At 37.8% G+C, this 16,222-nt stretch overlaps 1 protein-coding gene across 2 annotated transcripts in view; it reads left to right on the forward strand.

The window, feature by feature from the left end:
• The window catches only part of opcml (opioid binding protein/cell adhesion molecule-like), a 335,174-nt gene that overhangs the window by 251,244 nt on the left and 67,708 nt on the right, over positions 1-16,222 (forward strand). For both annotated transcript variants that reach the window (XM_036524561.1, XM_036524560.1), the window contains one exon: positions 15,121-15,356. In XM_036524561.1, the coding sequence (XP_036380454.1) occupies positions 15,121-15,356 (236 nt within the window). The remainder of the gene's footprint in view (positions 1-15,120; positions 15,357-16,222) is intronic.

A 16,222-nucleotide genomic window follows, 5' to 3' on the forward strand; every position in this document is an offset into this window, starting at 1 on the left:
ACTATTTTAGGAAATGAGAAAGGCTTACCAGCACATAAAGTCTGTACAATGCAGACTCATCCATGAACTTCCACAAACCTACTAAATCTCCGTAACATATTCCCATCACTCATAAAATCTGTATACATGCTCCCAAATGCCTCCCAGTTGTTCAATAGCAGGCAGAATAGGAAAATAGTGGCTTAACTGAGGCAGACTATAAAGGAAAATCCAATCAAAAGAATCACAATTTAAGCTCTTCTCCCAGTGTACAGGATCACACAAGTGTACCTTAGCTGACACTGTGCAATGAAAAAGGCCCAAAACTTACTGTTTTAGGTCTCAGACCCTCTTTGCACATCCAAAGGGGTTGATGATATTAATATATATATATATATATATATATATATATATATATATATATATATATATATATATATTTTTTTTTTTTTTTTTTTTAATTTAGCACAATCTAGAGAGCATTACTCTTCCATCTTTCACGTAATATAGAATGCCACTATATATTTACTGTATTGATCTCATGACAGTGTAACCAGAAGGAAATGCAAAACTAGAAGTTTGTTCTGTGTCCCATTCCAGTATAAAGCAATGAATACTTCAGTTTACTGAGAATCGTGATAAGTAGATAAGCAATGATCCGTCTGTGAGTCAATTGCTTTATGTTGCAGATGCTGAAATATCCTCTTTGTGTGATTATGGTTTACCTTTTTTTAGATCAAATTTGTAAAGCAGAGAAATAACAAGAACAAAATATCTTTGAGGCTTTTCTGAAACCGTTTCTAATGTATTTCATTTATTTTGCTCCATGTGCTCCCCTCCATAAGCCCTATTTATATGCCACATTTTCATTTGGTGTATTTTAAGAAAATTCTTGAGGGGGAAGGGGGAGGAGCAGCTTAAGAGACAGAGGCGTTTGGCAGCTCTAGTCTCTGAGCAACCATTCCTCTTTCCTTTAACATTCAGAAAGCTTCTGTGCTTACATTTGTGGAGTCACAGAAAAATGACTCTGTTCCTCATTCTGCTGTTCTCTTAGTTACAACTGATGAGTAAGCATAAACTGCCACTGACACCATTTGCATATTTATAAACCAGATATAGCATGAGGTGAGGGGTGGGTTGGGGTGGGTGTTCATGCCTCTGTTCATGTCTCCATGGATCTAACGTTATTCAATGTGTAAATCTGTCCTGACAAAAACAAAACATCACTGCCTTTGGCTGAGTTCCAGTGGTGTTGTTTGACATAGATTTGCTTTTTTGTTTGTTTCCAAATTACTTATAAGTTAATTCCAAATGAACTTGGATATACAGAGTATATACAGGATAACAGTATGTCAGTTAGTTTGTCAGTCAGTTCTACCATTTTACAGAGCCTATGAACAGCAGGAGCAAGAGGTCCTATCTTCATTTTTCTAATAAGTTTAGGCAAAAAATACCCTAATATTGTATCAGATACCAATCAGAATATTCAAGTTCACTTTGACTCATGCACTATTGCAGTGACGTGGGTTGTGATGAAATTTTCATAATTAAGCACCCTATGACTGCAAGGCAATCCTTGCTCCTCTCCTCAGAAAAAAATAAAGCATGTTATATTACTTTAAACAAACATGGAAATCAAGTTTACAATGAGGATTGCTGTACCGGCACTGCCATTGCCATAATCTCCTATTCCAAATGTGTCATGGAAAACAGGACATTTTACAAGGCACTCAGACACTGCTGAAGGGAACCGTTTGATTCTGCATTAAATAATTAGGCAAAATGCGTTTTAATTAAACCTAATTATGTTTTGCCAGCCACTCTCATTAAATCGCGTCTGTACACTCTTCCGGGCTCCGTTGACTGTGCTCTCTCATTTTCAGCTGCAGCTTATCAAGCATGTCTGGATAGATCGCGGCGGGTCATTTATATGTCTCTGCTATCAGAGGAGCCAAACAAAGTCGGTACCACACATTGCACCCGGAGTAATTATGGCCATCAATCCAAATGCAACTAGTGCCCTACCATCGTTCATCTCCACCTGGGGCCCGAGCAACCATCTGCTGACAATGATCTGTAATCACTACAAACCTTAACTGGAACTTGATGACCCATCCATATCTCTTTGCTGCAGTCCTGAGTGAAATGGTATACAATACTCCCACCTTTTCTGGAATGTGCCCTTTAATACCCCATAACCACATGTATGATATTAGTATAGGATATCCCGTGTTTCGCTTTGCGATCTGCTGCTTCTGGCTTAAGGGGGACTCCAGAGAGAGAAAGAGAGAAGAAAAACAGAATCCATTCTTCTTGATCAATCCCAGAACCTCTGAGCTGAAACACGCCATGTTAGTGATATTGTCAACCAGGATGCATGAGACAAACCTGCAAGGCTCAAAAGCTAATGCAGGAGATGGCATATGAGCAAACAAAGGGGTTCTGCCTGACATATGGGGCATCAGCATGTGTGAGTAAAGCAGCTCCTTTTCAACATTGATGCAGATTGCAATCCTTTGCTAGTGAGATGGATGTAGTAGTCAGGGAGGCAGAAGATCAGCAGGCTCCAGACCCCTGGATGATTAGGAGGGACCTCTGAGTGTTGTTATGGAGGCTTTCCATGGGGACAGTCCAGTAGTGTTGGAGGTAGAGTACAAGGGAATTGATGAGAAGCTCGATAGAGTAGGTTCATACCTAGGATATCACATGCCATCTACATCGAGAGGTGATTTTCACACAGGTTAGTGATGCATTGTTCTCGGAGCAGGTAATATGTAATGAATACACAGGTACTATTTGCATAATAGGTCATCTTGTTTCATGCAAAATATTTTGCTTGCCTGTACAACAGCGAAATATTATGTGTGAAAGTATCATGTCAACATTATTCCTCTCTTTCTCTCTGCTATTCCCACCACTATTTTAACCTTGGACATGACATTGCTTTGAATGTATAAGATAAGTTAGGCAACATGGAATGGAAATCAAGTGGTTTGTATAACTCCACGGGTCTGTCCATCAGTTAAGTTCAGTTGTAATAGCTTGTCCTTGTGACCCCTTTGACAGAGGCCCTGGTTCATATTTCTGTCAGAACTGTTTCAGAAATTATGGTAGTGCTGAAATATGTATGTGGCTTTAAGTAGATAAAATGTTGGAGGCATATTAAGCCATATGACAATATAGCTCAATCAATTTCTGTGTGTCCTGTCTGGGATAGAAAGATGAATGCATGAGCAGTGTACATGATGTGCATGGATTAAATTTAATGGGGATTACTGATAGCAGTTTACATTTCTCTATTTTCTCTGATTTATTTGTCTAATTTATTTTTTCCAACCGTCTGTCTATGGCTCATACTGCAGAGATGCAGTAACAGATACACATCTCAATTAAGGCTTGTGGTCTCGCACTGTCTTTAGGTGCATCAGAGGAGCTGGAGATAAACATTTAACAGAGGATTCTGTTGGTGGCAGTTACAAAGAATGAATGAATAAAGGAATAATTACAACAAATGAATTCCGTATTAGTGCATTTTCCCAGTCGAGTGGTTACATGAAGGTACTGTCATCACTTTGGGGAGTTTTTCATTCAGGGAGTGAGGGGGTGAGGCACACTGCCTCTCCTAGGAATGTTTGGTCACAGCCAAAACAGCTGGTGTGATCCGATCCATCATGTCCGTGTTAAGAAACTCCTGTTGGCTGTAAAGATAGCACAGCTACTTGTCTGGGTTGTCGCACAAAGCAAATGTGGTGCTGTTCTTTTCCACTGCAGCAAAAAAGGTGATGCATATCTTCAGTGCTGAGTCACTGAAAGGGGTTCTGTTTGTTCAGTGACAACAGTTTAAAAGCACAGAATCTGTAAAGACTTCCATTATCACTTGATAAACAGGAAGCATTTGCTGAGTTTTGCACATAACTTATTCAACATTGCGGAAGAATCTGCTTTATACAGAGTCAGCAGGATATTACAATTTACTCTCTCCCTCTTCCAATGATTTTACATTTTTCATTATTTTTGTTTATTTAGTGCTTCATTTAGTCCTCATCTGCCCTGCTATTTGAATTCAGATCAAAGCAGGCCCAGGTCAGAAATGGATCAGAACCTATGTATCGGCATGCTTTCATGTAATAGCTAGCCAAGGTTAATTGAATACCAGTCATTTAAGACATTCGTAGAAGAATACAAGGTCAGTTTTGTCTCCTGATAGTTCAGTTAAAAAACTTCAGACTTCCAGAAAAAAAGCAAGTTAAAGGAATTTCACTCCATGATCATATGCTTTCATGCCTTTATAAATTGCTAAATGTCAAATTAGTTGATTAGTCATCTGAAAACGTGGTGGTGACTGGCTGCTGGAACTTTGAAATATTCATCACACAGTTAAGGAGAAAAAATATAGTTCCCTGTCTGGAAATGTAATATGAAATGAGATCAGTGTTTTTCCTCTAATTTTAAATTGGAATTTGAAGTTTCACATAAGATAAGATCACGTACATGTGAGATTGTAGATGTAAATGAGAGCTATATATATATATATGCGCAATGAAGCTTCTCCTCCGTTATAAAGTACATTAGTCATCTCTCTTTCAGTTTTAACTGAAAATACATCCCCATAAAATAATTTTGTGATTAGCAATTCATTTCCTCTAATTTGCCCCAATAAAGGCTTACTGATAAACAGATTTTTTTTTCTAATCCTACTCATGACACCTCCAAATTGGGTAGATTTTTTCCATTAGTAATGCCTGGCAATTTCTATTTTCAATATTGTAATTGTCATTTTCCGATGAAGCGTGTTCTTGTCATTCATATTAGTTTTTCATGAGAGGTGGCTCGGAGCTTGATACAATTTTGACACAAGGGAAATGAAAAATCAAGAGTTAGGGTACTAAAATCCATCTGAATTCATTGGGGAAATTGTTTATAGTATGTGTGTTATAAACAAAACAAACACTGCTGTTGGGAACACTGTCACAGATACCTGGATGTCTCAAATAATTTGATTTTGAACGAAAAATACATTTTCACAGCTTGCAATTTCAGGGCAAAAGTTATCATTTTAGAGTATCTTGCAGTCTTTATCAGACAAATTGAATAAGAATATAATTGGTTTGGTATAACAAGTGCATTTACTGTAGGTCGTGTAAGTGCTGTACTGAAGTTATTGACTGTTTGTTAGTGTTAAGTGGGTTCTTGATTGGAGGGGCATTAGCCAGTGTCCTGCTCTAGTCTAACAGAGGGTTTAGTAAGTCTTTCTCCTGGCATGCAACTAGGGAAAAGGCACAAAAAGAGTTGTACCTTTTCCTGAAAAAAAATAAATAAATCAATCAGTATACAATGGCGGTATTGGGACTGATGTAAATGTCCATGAACTGCCTTTAACAGTGCAGAAGTGTTTTTTTTTTTTTTTTTTTTTTTTTAAAGAATTTTATTACCTTTGCAAGAATAGGCATTGCATCACAAATGTTTTCACTTCTAATTGCTTTGTCTGCACAAATTTGTGTGGTTGAATTGTGTTTTCACCTCATTCCGCCCATGTAACCCCTGATAATGCATGTTGGCCTGTTGTATTGCTAATATTCGCACACTGCAATTACATTCTTCTAGTCTGTATTACAAATATGTAGATGGCTAGATGCCTACATTTCCCAATTCCAAACTGTGAAGATGCAATCTTCACCATGGATGTTATTCTTTCCTGTCATTTGTGTATGACTGTAGGTGTGTAGTGGGGCCTTTTTTTGCTATAATCCAACCTTGCAATTGAGAGGCTTTTCTGCATCGATTTCATCTCAGTGAATATCGAAAGCATGAGAATGTGTGTGTGTGTGTGTGTGTGTAAAGGTATTGGATAATAGAGGTTATGCACTGATGTCACTTTCCTGCCGGAATACGCCCCCTCAGTCGGACTGAGTGGCAAAACATCCTGCAACATGGCTGCCTTTAGTAGGGGAAACTGCGAAACGGGAGTAAAACAAACGATTATCTGCTTAAATTAAAGGCAGTTGGACTTGACAGTGATCCTTACAACTTATCAAATAACCAGTAGTCCATGGACATTGACATGTGGCCAGGAATCGGGTTTCCTGACATTTATATGTACCTGATTTCAACGCCGGGGAAATACACAAAGCAAAGCCTGAAGGCATACAAAAGCCGGGACATTCTAAAACGCTTAACGTGACTTAATGTTCGAAAACTGTGATCAGCAAAATTCTCTCAGACATCTCTTGTTAGAAACACTTCCTCCTGTCAAAAAATCTAAACCGAAATCATAGGAGTATGGTTGTTAACTCACGTTAAGTGTTTTTCCTCTCCATTGACGCCCATTATAAGGAAAACGCTACGTAGCTTAATTTTCCAAACAGTGATCAACTAACAAAAAAGCAAAACTGAGAGGACAGCGCTTAACGTAACGTCAGCCTAACTACCATATCCCTTAGATTTTAGTTTTGCTTTTTGATAGGAGGTGGTGTTTATGACATGTGAGATGTCAGACAAATTTGGTGATCATTGGACGCTATTTTGGAACATTAAGCCACGTTAAGCCTTTTCCTTACAATGGGCATCAATGGAGAGGAAAGCGCTTAATGTAAGAATGTCCATACTGATGGGATTTCGGTTTTGATTTTTTGGCAGGTGGAAGTGTTTATGACAAGACATGTCCGAGAGAAATTTGGTGATCATCAATCGCTGTTTTGGAACATTAAGCCGTTTCACGTTAAGCGTTTTATAATGTCCACAAAAGCTTGGTCGTACTTCAAGGCGGGATTTGTTGGCGAAATTAAAGTGACGAGTGACTTGGTTTTATATTTTTATTCTTTGTTTTACCAGTTTATGCTTTTTACATTTTTCCTATTTTAGTCTTGGCAAGCTTCTTCACATAAAAATAAAAGTATCTTAGGTTAATTATAGCATGTATAGCCATTCTATACTGCATGTAAAAGGACAGCACCAATATGCTATATGTCAGTGTTTCTCAATCCTGCTCCTGGAGGCCCACTGTTCGGCATATCTTCTGTCTATCCTTCCTGCATGATTAAATCAGGTGTGCTCAGCTAATCAAAAGTGCCACTGATGGGTTCAGTCTGTAGGTAGAGCAAGGATAGATAGAAGATATGCAGGACAGTGGGCCTCGGGGAGTAGGACTGAGAAACACTGCTATATGTCAAATACCCTTTAGGTCAGTGTTTCTCAATCCTACTCTTGGTGGCCCACTGTCCTGCATATCTTCTATCTCTCCTTGCTCCAAACACACCTGATTGAAATTAGTGTACATGTTCTTGATTAAATCAGGTGTGCTCAGCTAATCAAAAGTGCCACTGATGAGTTCAGTCAGGCAGGTAGAGCAGGGAAAGATGGAAAACTTGTGGAGCAGGGGGCCCCCAGGAACAGGATTGAGAATCAGTGCTTTAGGTCACACGACAAAGAGGGGAAGTACACTAAGACAATGTATTTCACTGTGCATTTGTTATGAGTTGCTTTGTAGAATTCTAGCAAATAGAAAGAGATGTGTAATTTACACAGTGATTAGATGTATATCAGTGGTGGCTGGTGAGCTGGAAACAGGGGAGGCTGAAACATTACCTTTAAATCTGTCATTACTTTCAGCCTGTTCCCCTTTATCCTCCTTGATTAACAATAAAACAAATAATTCACAGAATAAGTGACACCAATCGCGTAAATGGAGTAAATGATTATGCTTGCGAAACAGCGAAGATTGTCTGTAGTTTGTGCGCTATTGCGAAAGCTACAGCATGAGGTTGTTTAACAAGGATGGCAATTTGAACAATTAAGTGGCAAGTAATCCCAAAGCTTTCTCTTAAATGTTTCACATTATAGCTTTCTTGTGTTACAAAATTCAAATTACAAAACGGAGCTAAATTTAATTAGATCAATTTAAATTATTGAGAATAAACTTTTAGGTTAGGTTGAGTGCAATGAACAATAACGTTTAGAACACAGACCTCACAAAAGCTGTGATGTGTCATGAATAATTTAAATCGATAAATGCCATCCTTGTTAATTAAACAATCTCATGTTGTAGCTTTCGCAAGCACACAAACTACAGACAATCTGCACTGTTTTGCAAGCATAATCATTTACGCGATTGGTGTCACTTATTCTGTGAATTATTTGTTTTATTGTTAGTCAAGGAGGATAAAGGGGAACAGGTTGAAAGTAATGATAGATTTAAAGGTAATGTTTCAGCCTCCCTTGTTTCCAGCTCACCAGCCACCACTGATGTATATAGATGGGTAGGTAAGTTGACTGGTTGATGTAACATCTGATGTCCTTTCTTGGTGTTGTGCTATGTATTTAATTCTATTTGGTGTATAAAAATAAATGTATTACTCTATTTATGTGGCCATGTTTCAAGAAAAAAGGGATTAAATGGATTGGATATTCACTGGGTGATTGAAATAATTAATCACTCATGAAATTCATGACTGTTGCATGAACACTGCATCACCTCATTAGTAAGAGAGTCAGTTAGCCAGAGGTGGTTGGTAATAAGGTGATTTAACCTTCTGAATGTCACGTCTGATAAAAATCAAGAAAGAAAACACAAAAGTAACCAACATGCCTGGTTTACATAGGGAACAAAGCTGCCTTAATGCTTGCTGGTGTTTACAGCTAAGACGTTACAGCCAAAGGCAGTCCATCAATGAAAGACCGTGATCTTGGAGACCACGAGTGACAGCACCTCGCTGAGGTCAGGACCTCACCATGATCTGCCAGTTCCACTGTATTTGAAGTACAAGGTCACACTAGCGAAGCGCTCATCAGTTCTGTAACTGTGCAGCTAGTTACATTTTGCTATATTTGAGTAGATCCAAGGCAAACCACATGCATGTAAACATGCGTTTATTTTCAGAATCATCTTAAATATCTCATGGAGAGAATTTCACCTAATCTAATATGCTCCTTACGACAGAGGAGCTTGGGCCGATTTTGAATAAATTGGACGGCCATCTGTGTCAAGGTGATAAGGAATACATGTACTGGGACAGTTATTTTTCAGATTAATGCTCCTTCACTAAGGTGGCTGACACCCCATTAAATTAGTGTGCACAGTGACACAGTGACAGTGCCATTAATAGCCTGAATAACATTTGATCCTATCCAGTCAATGGAGAATGTTCATTAATGGAACTGCAGCTTCCTGGGAAACAGGTCTAATCTGGGTGAAAACTCTCATTTGGAAAAAGCCCAGTGGCCAATTTTATTTGTTTCATTTATATATATTTTCGATTTAAAATGGATTCCCTTGTCATGCAAATGTTCTTATTGAGCTCTCCATTTTATTGTTGTCTTATTGTAAGCCTTCAGATCTTCATTTGCCCTGATTTTTCACTGGGTGACGCAGAACAACTGGAGTGGCATTATCATCTATTCATCATCTATTATCAACCAGGGACACTCTATGATATGCCTGGCAACCAAACATATTTGTGAGTGAGAATGGAACTTATATGGCCAGCCAGACTTGGCTGATATCCTTTCCACTAAAAAATGAAAGATTTATTGTGCGATAGTATGTGGTCATTAAGAAAATGTGGGAAGGGCGTCCCATCGTTTTTTGTTATTAAGGTTTCTCCTCATTCCATATATAATAACAGGCTTCACTCTTAATTTAGTTTCAATGGATACAAAAACTCAGAAAAAAAATTTTGATTCAATAATTTGATTGCTACATTTCCTTCATTTGGCTACATGTGGATATTTCTGTCTGAGAATATTGTCCAAGAATATTCATGATTATATTGTGTTTCATCTTAATCTTGAGGCTTTCCATAGCTTTCCATAGCTCCAATTACCACCCCAATCCTCTCCTGTATACAGTACCACTCAGAGCAGATTAGTGGCTTCTCGAGGAGCAGCTCCTTTGAAGAAAATCCTGTGAAAGCACTTTCTTCTCTAAATGAAAAAAGAGAGAGTATGTTGTTTCTCTCCATTGCCGCTCCATGGCTGTGTTTACCTGGTGGCTCACTGTGGTTTACAACAAACACACCCGTGGCATTGACCACCATGCTCAACTAGTCTTTGTCTTTAAGTTGATGGCAGACAAGGCCAGTGTAATTTTAATGTACATAAATCCCAACAGTGGTTTCTGAAGATTTGTTTATCAACTGATGAAGACAGGAATAGCTTTTGAACTTACAGGCAGTGTAACAGCAATGCACCATGCTTAACATGAGCATTTGCATGGCTTTGCAAAGGGAATGGTGACTGAGACAGAGAGCATATATCTAGTTATCTTAATTTAGATTGCCTCTTTCTTGTTGGCTTTATTATTGGAGGATTTCATGCTTCTTGCCCTTACCTGGCCCTGATCACAAGCATCTTGAACTGTTCCTGCTCATGCGCAGAGGCTGTTATTTTGGGGCAAGTTTGTGCAAATGGTGCTTGCAAGTAGTTGCATTGAGAAAAAAAAAAACATTTTTCCTGTCTGTCATCCAGATTGATTCTATTCTCTGTTTAAAATTTAAGAAATATCTACATGTTCAAAGGAAAAGACATACTAATGTATCTCATCATCTTTGTGTGGCCAAATTGAACTTTTTACTAGACCTGATTCTTGTAATGACTGTTATTGGAGTTGTTCTTTACATGTGTGAATGCTGTACTGCTGTAACTGACAACAGGTATTTGTACATTGAGACCAGAACAAATAAAATTCCATTAGACATACGTCAGTATTATCACACACACTGACACATTGCTGCTGAGTAGCAATGTTATTAACTATAAAATATTATTCCATGTATACTTAGGTGCTTGAGCTGAAGGGGTTAATTTTGCTTTCAATAGTTTAGCAGATTTTTTTGGAAAAATAAAATTTACTGGAGGTTTTGCCCTCATTGAAATTTGTTGAATGGTATCTTCTCGAACAGCAGCTGGCATTCCCTTGGGTCCCAGCCCATTTACACCCTTTATTCTTCATCACAATACATTTAAATGTAATTTGAATGAATTAAAGAGGACATACCATGATTATAACTGGGTAACAGAGTGCAATGGCATTTTCTGTTGATTTATAGGACTCTTTCTGAAATTGTATGATACACAGCCCAATGCTTGAATACATGCCCTGACATGTTTTTTTACAAGGGATTTGACAGTAGTCCCAGCTACATCAAAAGAAAGTATTAATTCTAATGATACAGTAACATCAAGGAATTCAGTGCACCATATCTGCATAGCTGACCTTGTTCCTGACTGAATCCACTGCATGAATAATTCATATTTTTTGTGTACTGTATTATTTTCTCTTTTATGTTTTGGGAAAACAGAATTATGTATGCCATAATCACTTGTGACCTTCACAAGCTGCTCTGATAAATTATTAATTGTGCAAAAAAAAAAAAGAAAAGCAAAAAGATTTGTTTTACTTTTTGCAGCAGATATTTTCTAAAATGAACAAAGTAATGTTTGTGCTTTGAGAGAGCATTTGTTTTGTTTGATAAACTCAAGTAATGTTATGCATATGTTTATATTATGCATGTACTGTACCAGCTATACTGGAGTAACCTGAAGATTCTAAATTCTGTATTGCCTACATATTGTGAATACTGCAAGAAATCAAGAATAGCTCTACTCTTTGTTGCTATTGGCCCCTTCTGAGTGTTTCTAGGTGATTCGTTTTGGCCCTTGGTCCATGCAGTAATTGTAGAAATGTGTACAGATTATGCGTGGTGTAAAATGGGGTGAAAATTTTGTTGAGTGGGGTTAGAGTGGCCCAAAACTGGTAAAATGAGCTTTTGTCATTGCCGTATGTGTATGGGCGCATGTGCCGTATGGGCGGCAGTGTAGCATAGTGGTCAAGGAGCAGGACTTGTAACCGAAAGGTTGCCGGTTCAATCCCCGCTGGGACACTGCTGCTGTACCCTTGGGCAAGGTACTTAACCCACAATTGCCTCAGTAAATATCCAACTGTATAAATGGATAACATTGTAAAGAATTGTAACCTATGTAAGTTGCTTTGGATAAACGCATCTGCTAAATGAGTAAATGTATGTAACAAGGATAAAACTTGCATCCATAAGTTCACCCACAGATGTTCATGTAAACAATTGTTTGCCAAATATATGTTTTGATATTCCATTTTATTTTATGCTTTTGCTAAAACTATTATAAGGGGTCAAGCACCAAAGGTGTAAGGCACACTATTCTTATCATTCACATTAGCTTCTTCTTTCTTCCACTGCTTAAACTATCTGCATTTTATAGACTGTTTTTCAAAAGATCATGAATCTTGGGTCCATCAAGTGAAACTAATCATGTAGATACTTATGTACATAAAACTGCCCTACAAGCCATTTCTTAAGGGGCTGAGTGTATTTGCTTGGCAAACAGAGGCTTATGCCAATAACCCTCCCCAACCATATGTGTGGCACTGATCAGTCACTTGGTGTCACTATACATGTTCCTTTAAATTCCAGTTTTCGTTAAAAAATCATTAATTTGCCAGAGGTCCCAATTTTGCTTGAGAGGCTCCTCCCTGTTCCTCCTGAAACATTTTTGCACTGTATCCTGTGACCTCTGTCAAAGTAGGTTCACGGTGAATTTCACATATATTCGCAAAACACTCACACATTTTTTCTTTTGTGTCCTCCTCTTTTAAATTGGAATGTCCGTCACATGGAAAACCAATCAATACATAGTATTTCCATATAATACATAAATAAGGTGACATTTTATGACATTTTATCAGTGTGATGGAAGATGCCTAGAAGTCTAGAAGATGCCTTCAATCACGGAAATGTTTTGAAACCAATCCACATGCCAATTGCCAGAATATTATTGTAAATATGATTTCTCTGCAAGTTATGTACTACATTATCATCATTATAATAGTTAACATTTTTAGCATGTTTTCCTGATTCCCAGCATATTAGCACCATTATTATTGTCCACATTATTAGCACTTGCTAGTGTTATTTGACTAAGTATGTTTGTTTGCAGTACTGGCATATTGCCTTGACTGTTTGCCTTATTAGCATGAATGTCATCCTCAATGTTCTTCAAAATTGGCACCATTTGTAGCGTATTTTCAAAAATAAAAATTTGAGTTGTCAAGTATGGTCTCAAGGTCAATAGTCTGAATACCTATGAAAGGAATTTTGAATTCTGAAGATTTTACAGTGCGGCTTTTTGCTTATGATTAGAAACATATGTCCACTTTTGTAGAAACTTACTTTCTGCTCATGAGGGCCAGGGCTCTACTCATTGCTGTTTGCTCCACTATTGTATTTTTTTTTTTTTAATACATTTACTATTGATCTATATGATCTATTAATTCTAAAGTGCTCTCAGTAATGCTGTGCTTTTTTGTTTAGTTCTGCAACTACTGAACTCATAATGTTTCTCCCTTAGTTCTATATCTGGTGTGCTTTGTTTTACTCATCTCTAATTCCATTGTGGGTCACAGGACATTCACATTTCACAGCTGGAAGGTATAACATTGCTGTCACTCATTTTGAAGCAGTAGAATTCTTACTGATTTGAAGCTGAATCACTCTCTGTCCAGACCACAGCCATTGGCAGCATTTATGCTGTCAAACATTCAAGGCATCCATTCTGTCTAACTGCGCAGTTTTTCTTGTTCATTTTAGTCACTTTATGAACCTTAACTTCATTGTGTAAGAAACAAATATGGAAAAAAATAAATACTTGAAATTTTACCTGAAAGTTAAAGGCAGATAGCATTGCCTTTGAAGAATGAAGCCAGGCCAGGTTAACTGTTGATGTGTGGATTCTGCTCACATCCCTTTTTTTGTCTGGGTTCAAAGCTCTGCAATCTGTTTCTCTCAAATGTGGAAGGAAGATGAAATGGACTTTTCCTGAATTTTTTGGAGAAAATGATTACTTATACATGTTAACTCCAACATGTCTGTCTGCACTTTAGCCCTGCCTTGTTCTCATTATGCAGTACAGCTGTGAATCAATACTATTCCAGAGCAGGAATGAGCTTATGGGCTTTGTTTCAATATAGATTATATGAGGGAGATTGATAGCTTGACCAAGTCAACCAATCACATAGAAGCCCCCAGAGAAATTCCCAGCGTTTAAGGATACAGTGCTTTAAAATTCTGCATGCTGTCTGTCCAACAAATTATTCATTTATAAAGGCCATTTTATTAGACCATTCTGTTGCTTATTATGTGTAGCTGATCTGAGGATAATGTGAGTTTGGTGGAAAATAACAAACTGTGTAATACTCAGCTGTGATGGACAAGCATACAGTATGTACAGCTGGGGTTTTTGTGTTGGTCTGTATGTAGCTACATACATGTTTATAACAGTGAGAAATTTGCTAATTTATCTATTCTTCTTGGAAGTCAGTGCTAACTGAAAGTTAATGTGTATACTATATATTTTTTACGAATACACACAGAAGAGAGGATTGCAGGGGACATTGGCCATCAGCTTGCTATTTAAGCTGCTTTGTAAGTTGCTCCTGTCCCCAGTTACAGCTGGTGAGGACAGTGGGATATTTCCATTTTGATCCATAGTACATTGGTGTATTCCATCTGTAGCATAGTGGTATCCCATTCTCACACTGCCAGAGCCACAGAGTGTGCATCTGAACAGCTGTCAACTTTATTGCCTCTCAGTGCCACCTGTGGATGTTTGTTAGATGCTCTGCTGCTGAGGAGGTTTCATGGACGGTGCGCAAATCCTCCAGGAGCATGAGATCAGAATTTCAGGGCAATGTCTAAGAACACAATGTGATTATCCATTGCAGGCATGGGGGGTGGTAGACAATCAGGACAATCCACATGACAAAAAGCAAACAAACAGGGCTTCTTGAGATGGTGAATGTGAATGGCAAAAACACCTATAGAGAGCACCAGAAAAAAAAAAGAATCCTCAAGTTCCATAGAGTTAAAACTTGAATTAAGGGTTATTTATTAATTTACATTATAGAGGGGGGGTAGGGAGGTCTCATACAATATTTATTGTTTGTTGCAGTGACCTCTGAAATGTACATTTTGTGTCAAAGAACAATTCCCTAAATGTCTTACTCAAAATTATAAGATAAAATGTGTCATGGCTTGTTTCAGTTTTGGCCTGGTCTTTTTTTTTTTGTCTCGTCTTCTTCTTCACTTTTGGTTCTCTTTTTTTCTCCTCTTATAGGTGTATCGTGGACAACAAGGTATCGAGGGTAGCCTGGCTGAACCGCACCACCATTCTGTTTGCTGGTCGGGAAAAGTGGTCATTAGACCCTCGTGTCATCCTGCTCAACAACACAGCCATCACAGAATACAGCATTAAAATCCAGAATGTCAACGTGTTTGATGAGGGGCCTTATGTCTGCTCCATCCTGACCAATAAGAAGCCCAAATCCTCGAGAGTGCACCTCATTGTACAAGGTACTATTTTACCTCTGCAATTGATCTGAATTGATCCGCTCAAAGACTGCCATGTAAAAATTGCATCCTCTCTGCTCACTTGGTCCTAGGGGTTGAAATGTGTCCAAAACAAAACATCAGCTCCAATTTATTTTCCCAACAGAACATTTACTTTTCATATTTGTTCAGTACTAAACTGACTATAAAAAACTATAAGTTTTCATAGATTTTTTTTTCCATTTACAAAGATTTCAGGTTTTTAGATAAAGTTATAAACAAAGATGGGCTGGTTTCAGTGTTTTTGCGATGTATATCTTAATATATATGAAGATAATGAATAACTCCAGAGGCTCCTTGGCAAGTTATCTAATTAAGTGGGAAGCTCTCCAAACGTGACATGCTGTGGTGAAATTGGGATTTAATCTGGCTCTAATTTCAGATCGTTGATAGGTATTGATTGATTTAGAAACAGGCTGAGCCGAAGCGGCCCTGGCCTCCTTCCAGCAAGCCTCACTAAATCAGCTGTCAATGCAGAGATTTTTGTTATTTACCATGAAATCAATTCCCCTCACACTCTGTTTCCCAAAACAATCCCACCTTTTTTTTTGTTCGACACTCCATATCATATAGACGAACTAAACTAAAGATCAGATATATAGCCATGATGCATTCACTGGCAATTGTATGACATGCTACTAATATTTGTTTATTAGTAGTGTATGAACTGACCAATGAGAAAAAAAAAAAAAAAAAACATTAATCAGGCAGTGGTAATTTCAAAACCGTCTTTATGGATTTAGAAACAGAACAATGGTCAGAAAGTAATTATGTACACCACAGAAATTCAGCAAAATTAGACAATGTACACTATATAAATTCAGCAAAAT

This window comes from Megalops cyprinoides, chromosome 3 (assembly GCF_013368585.1).
Source record: "Megalops cyprinoides isolate fMegCyp1 chromosome 3, fMegCyp1.pri, whole genome shotgun sequence".
Lineage (NCBI taxonomy): Eukaryota > Metazoa > Chordata > Actinopteri > Elopiformes > Megalopidae > Megalops > Megalops cyprinoides.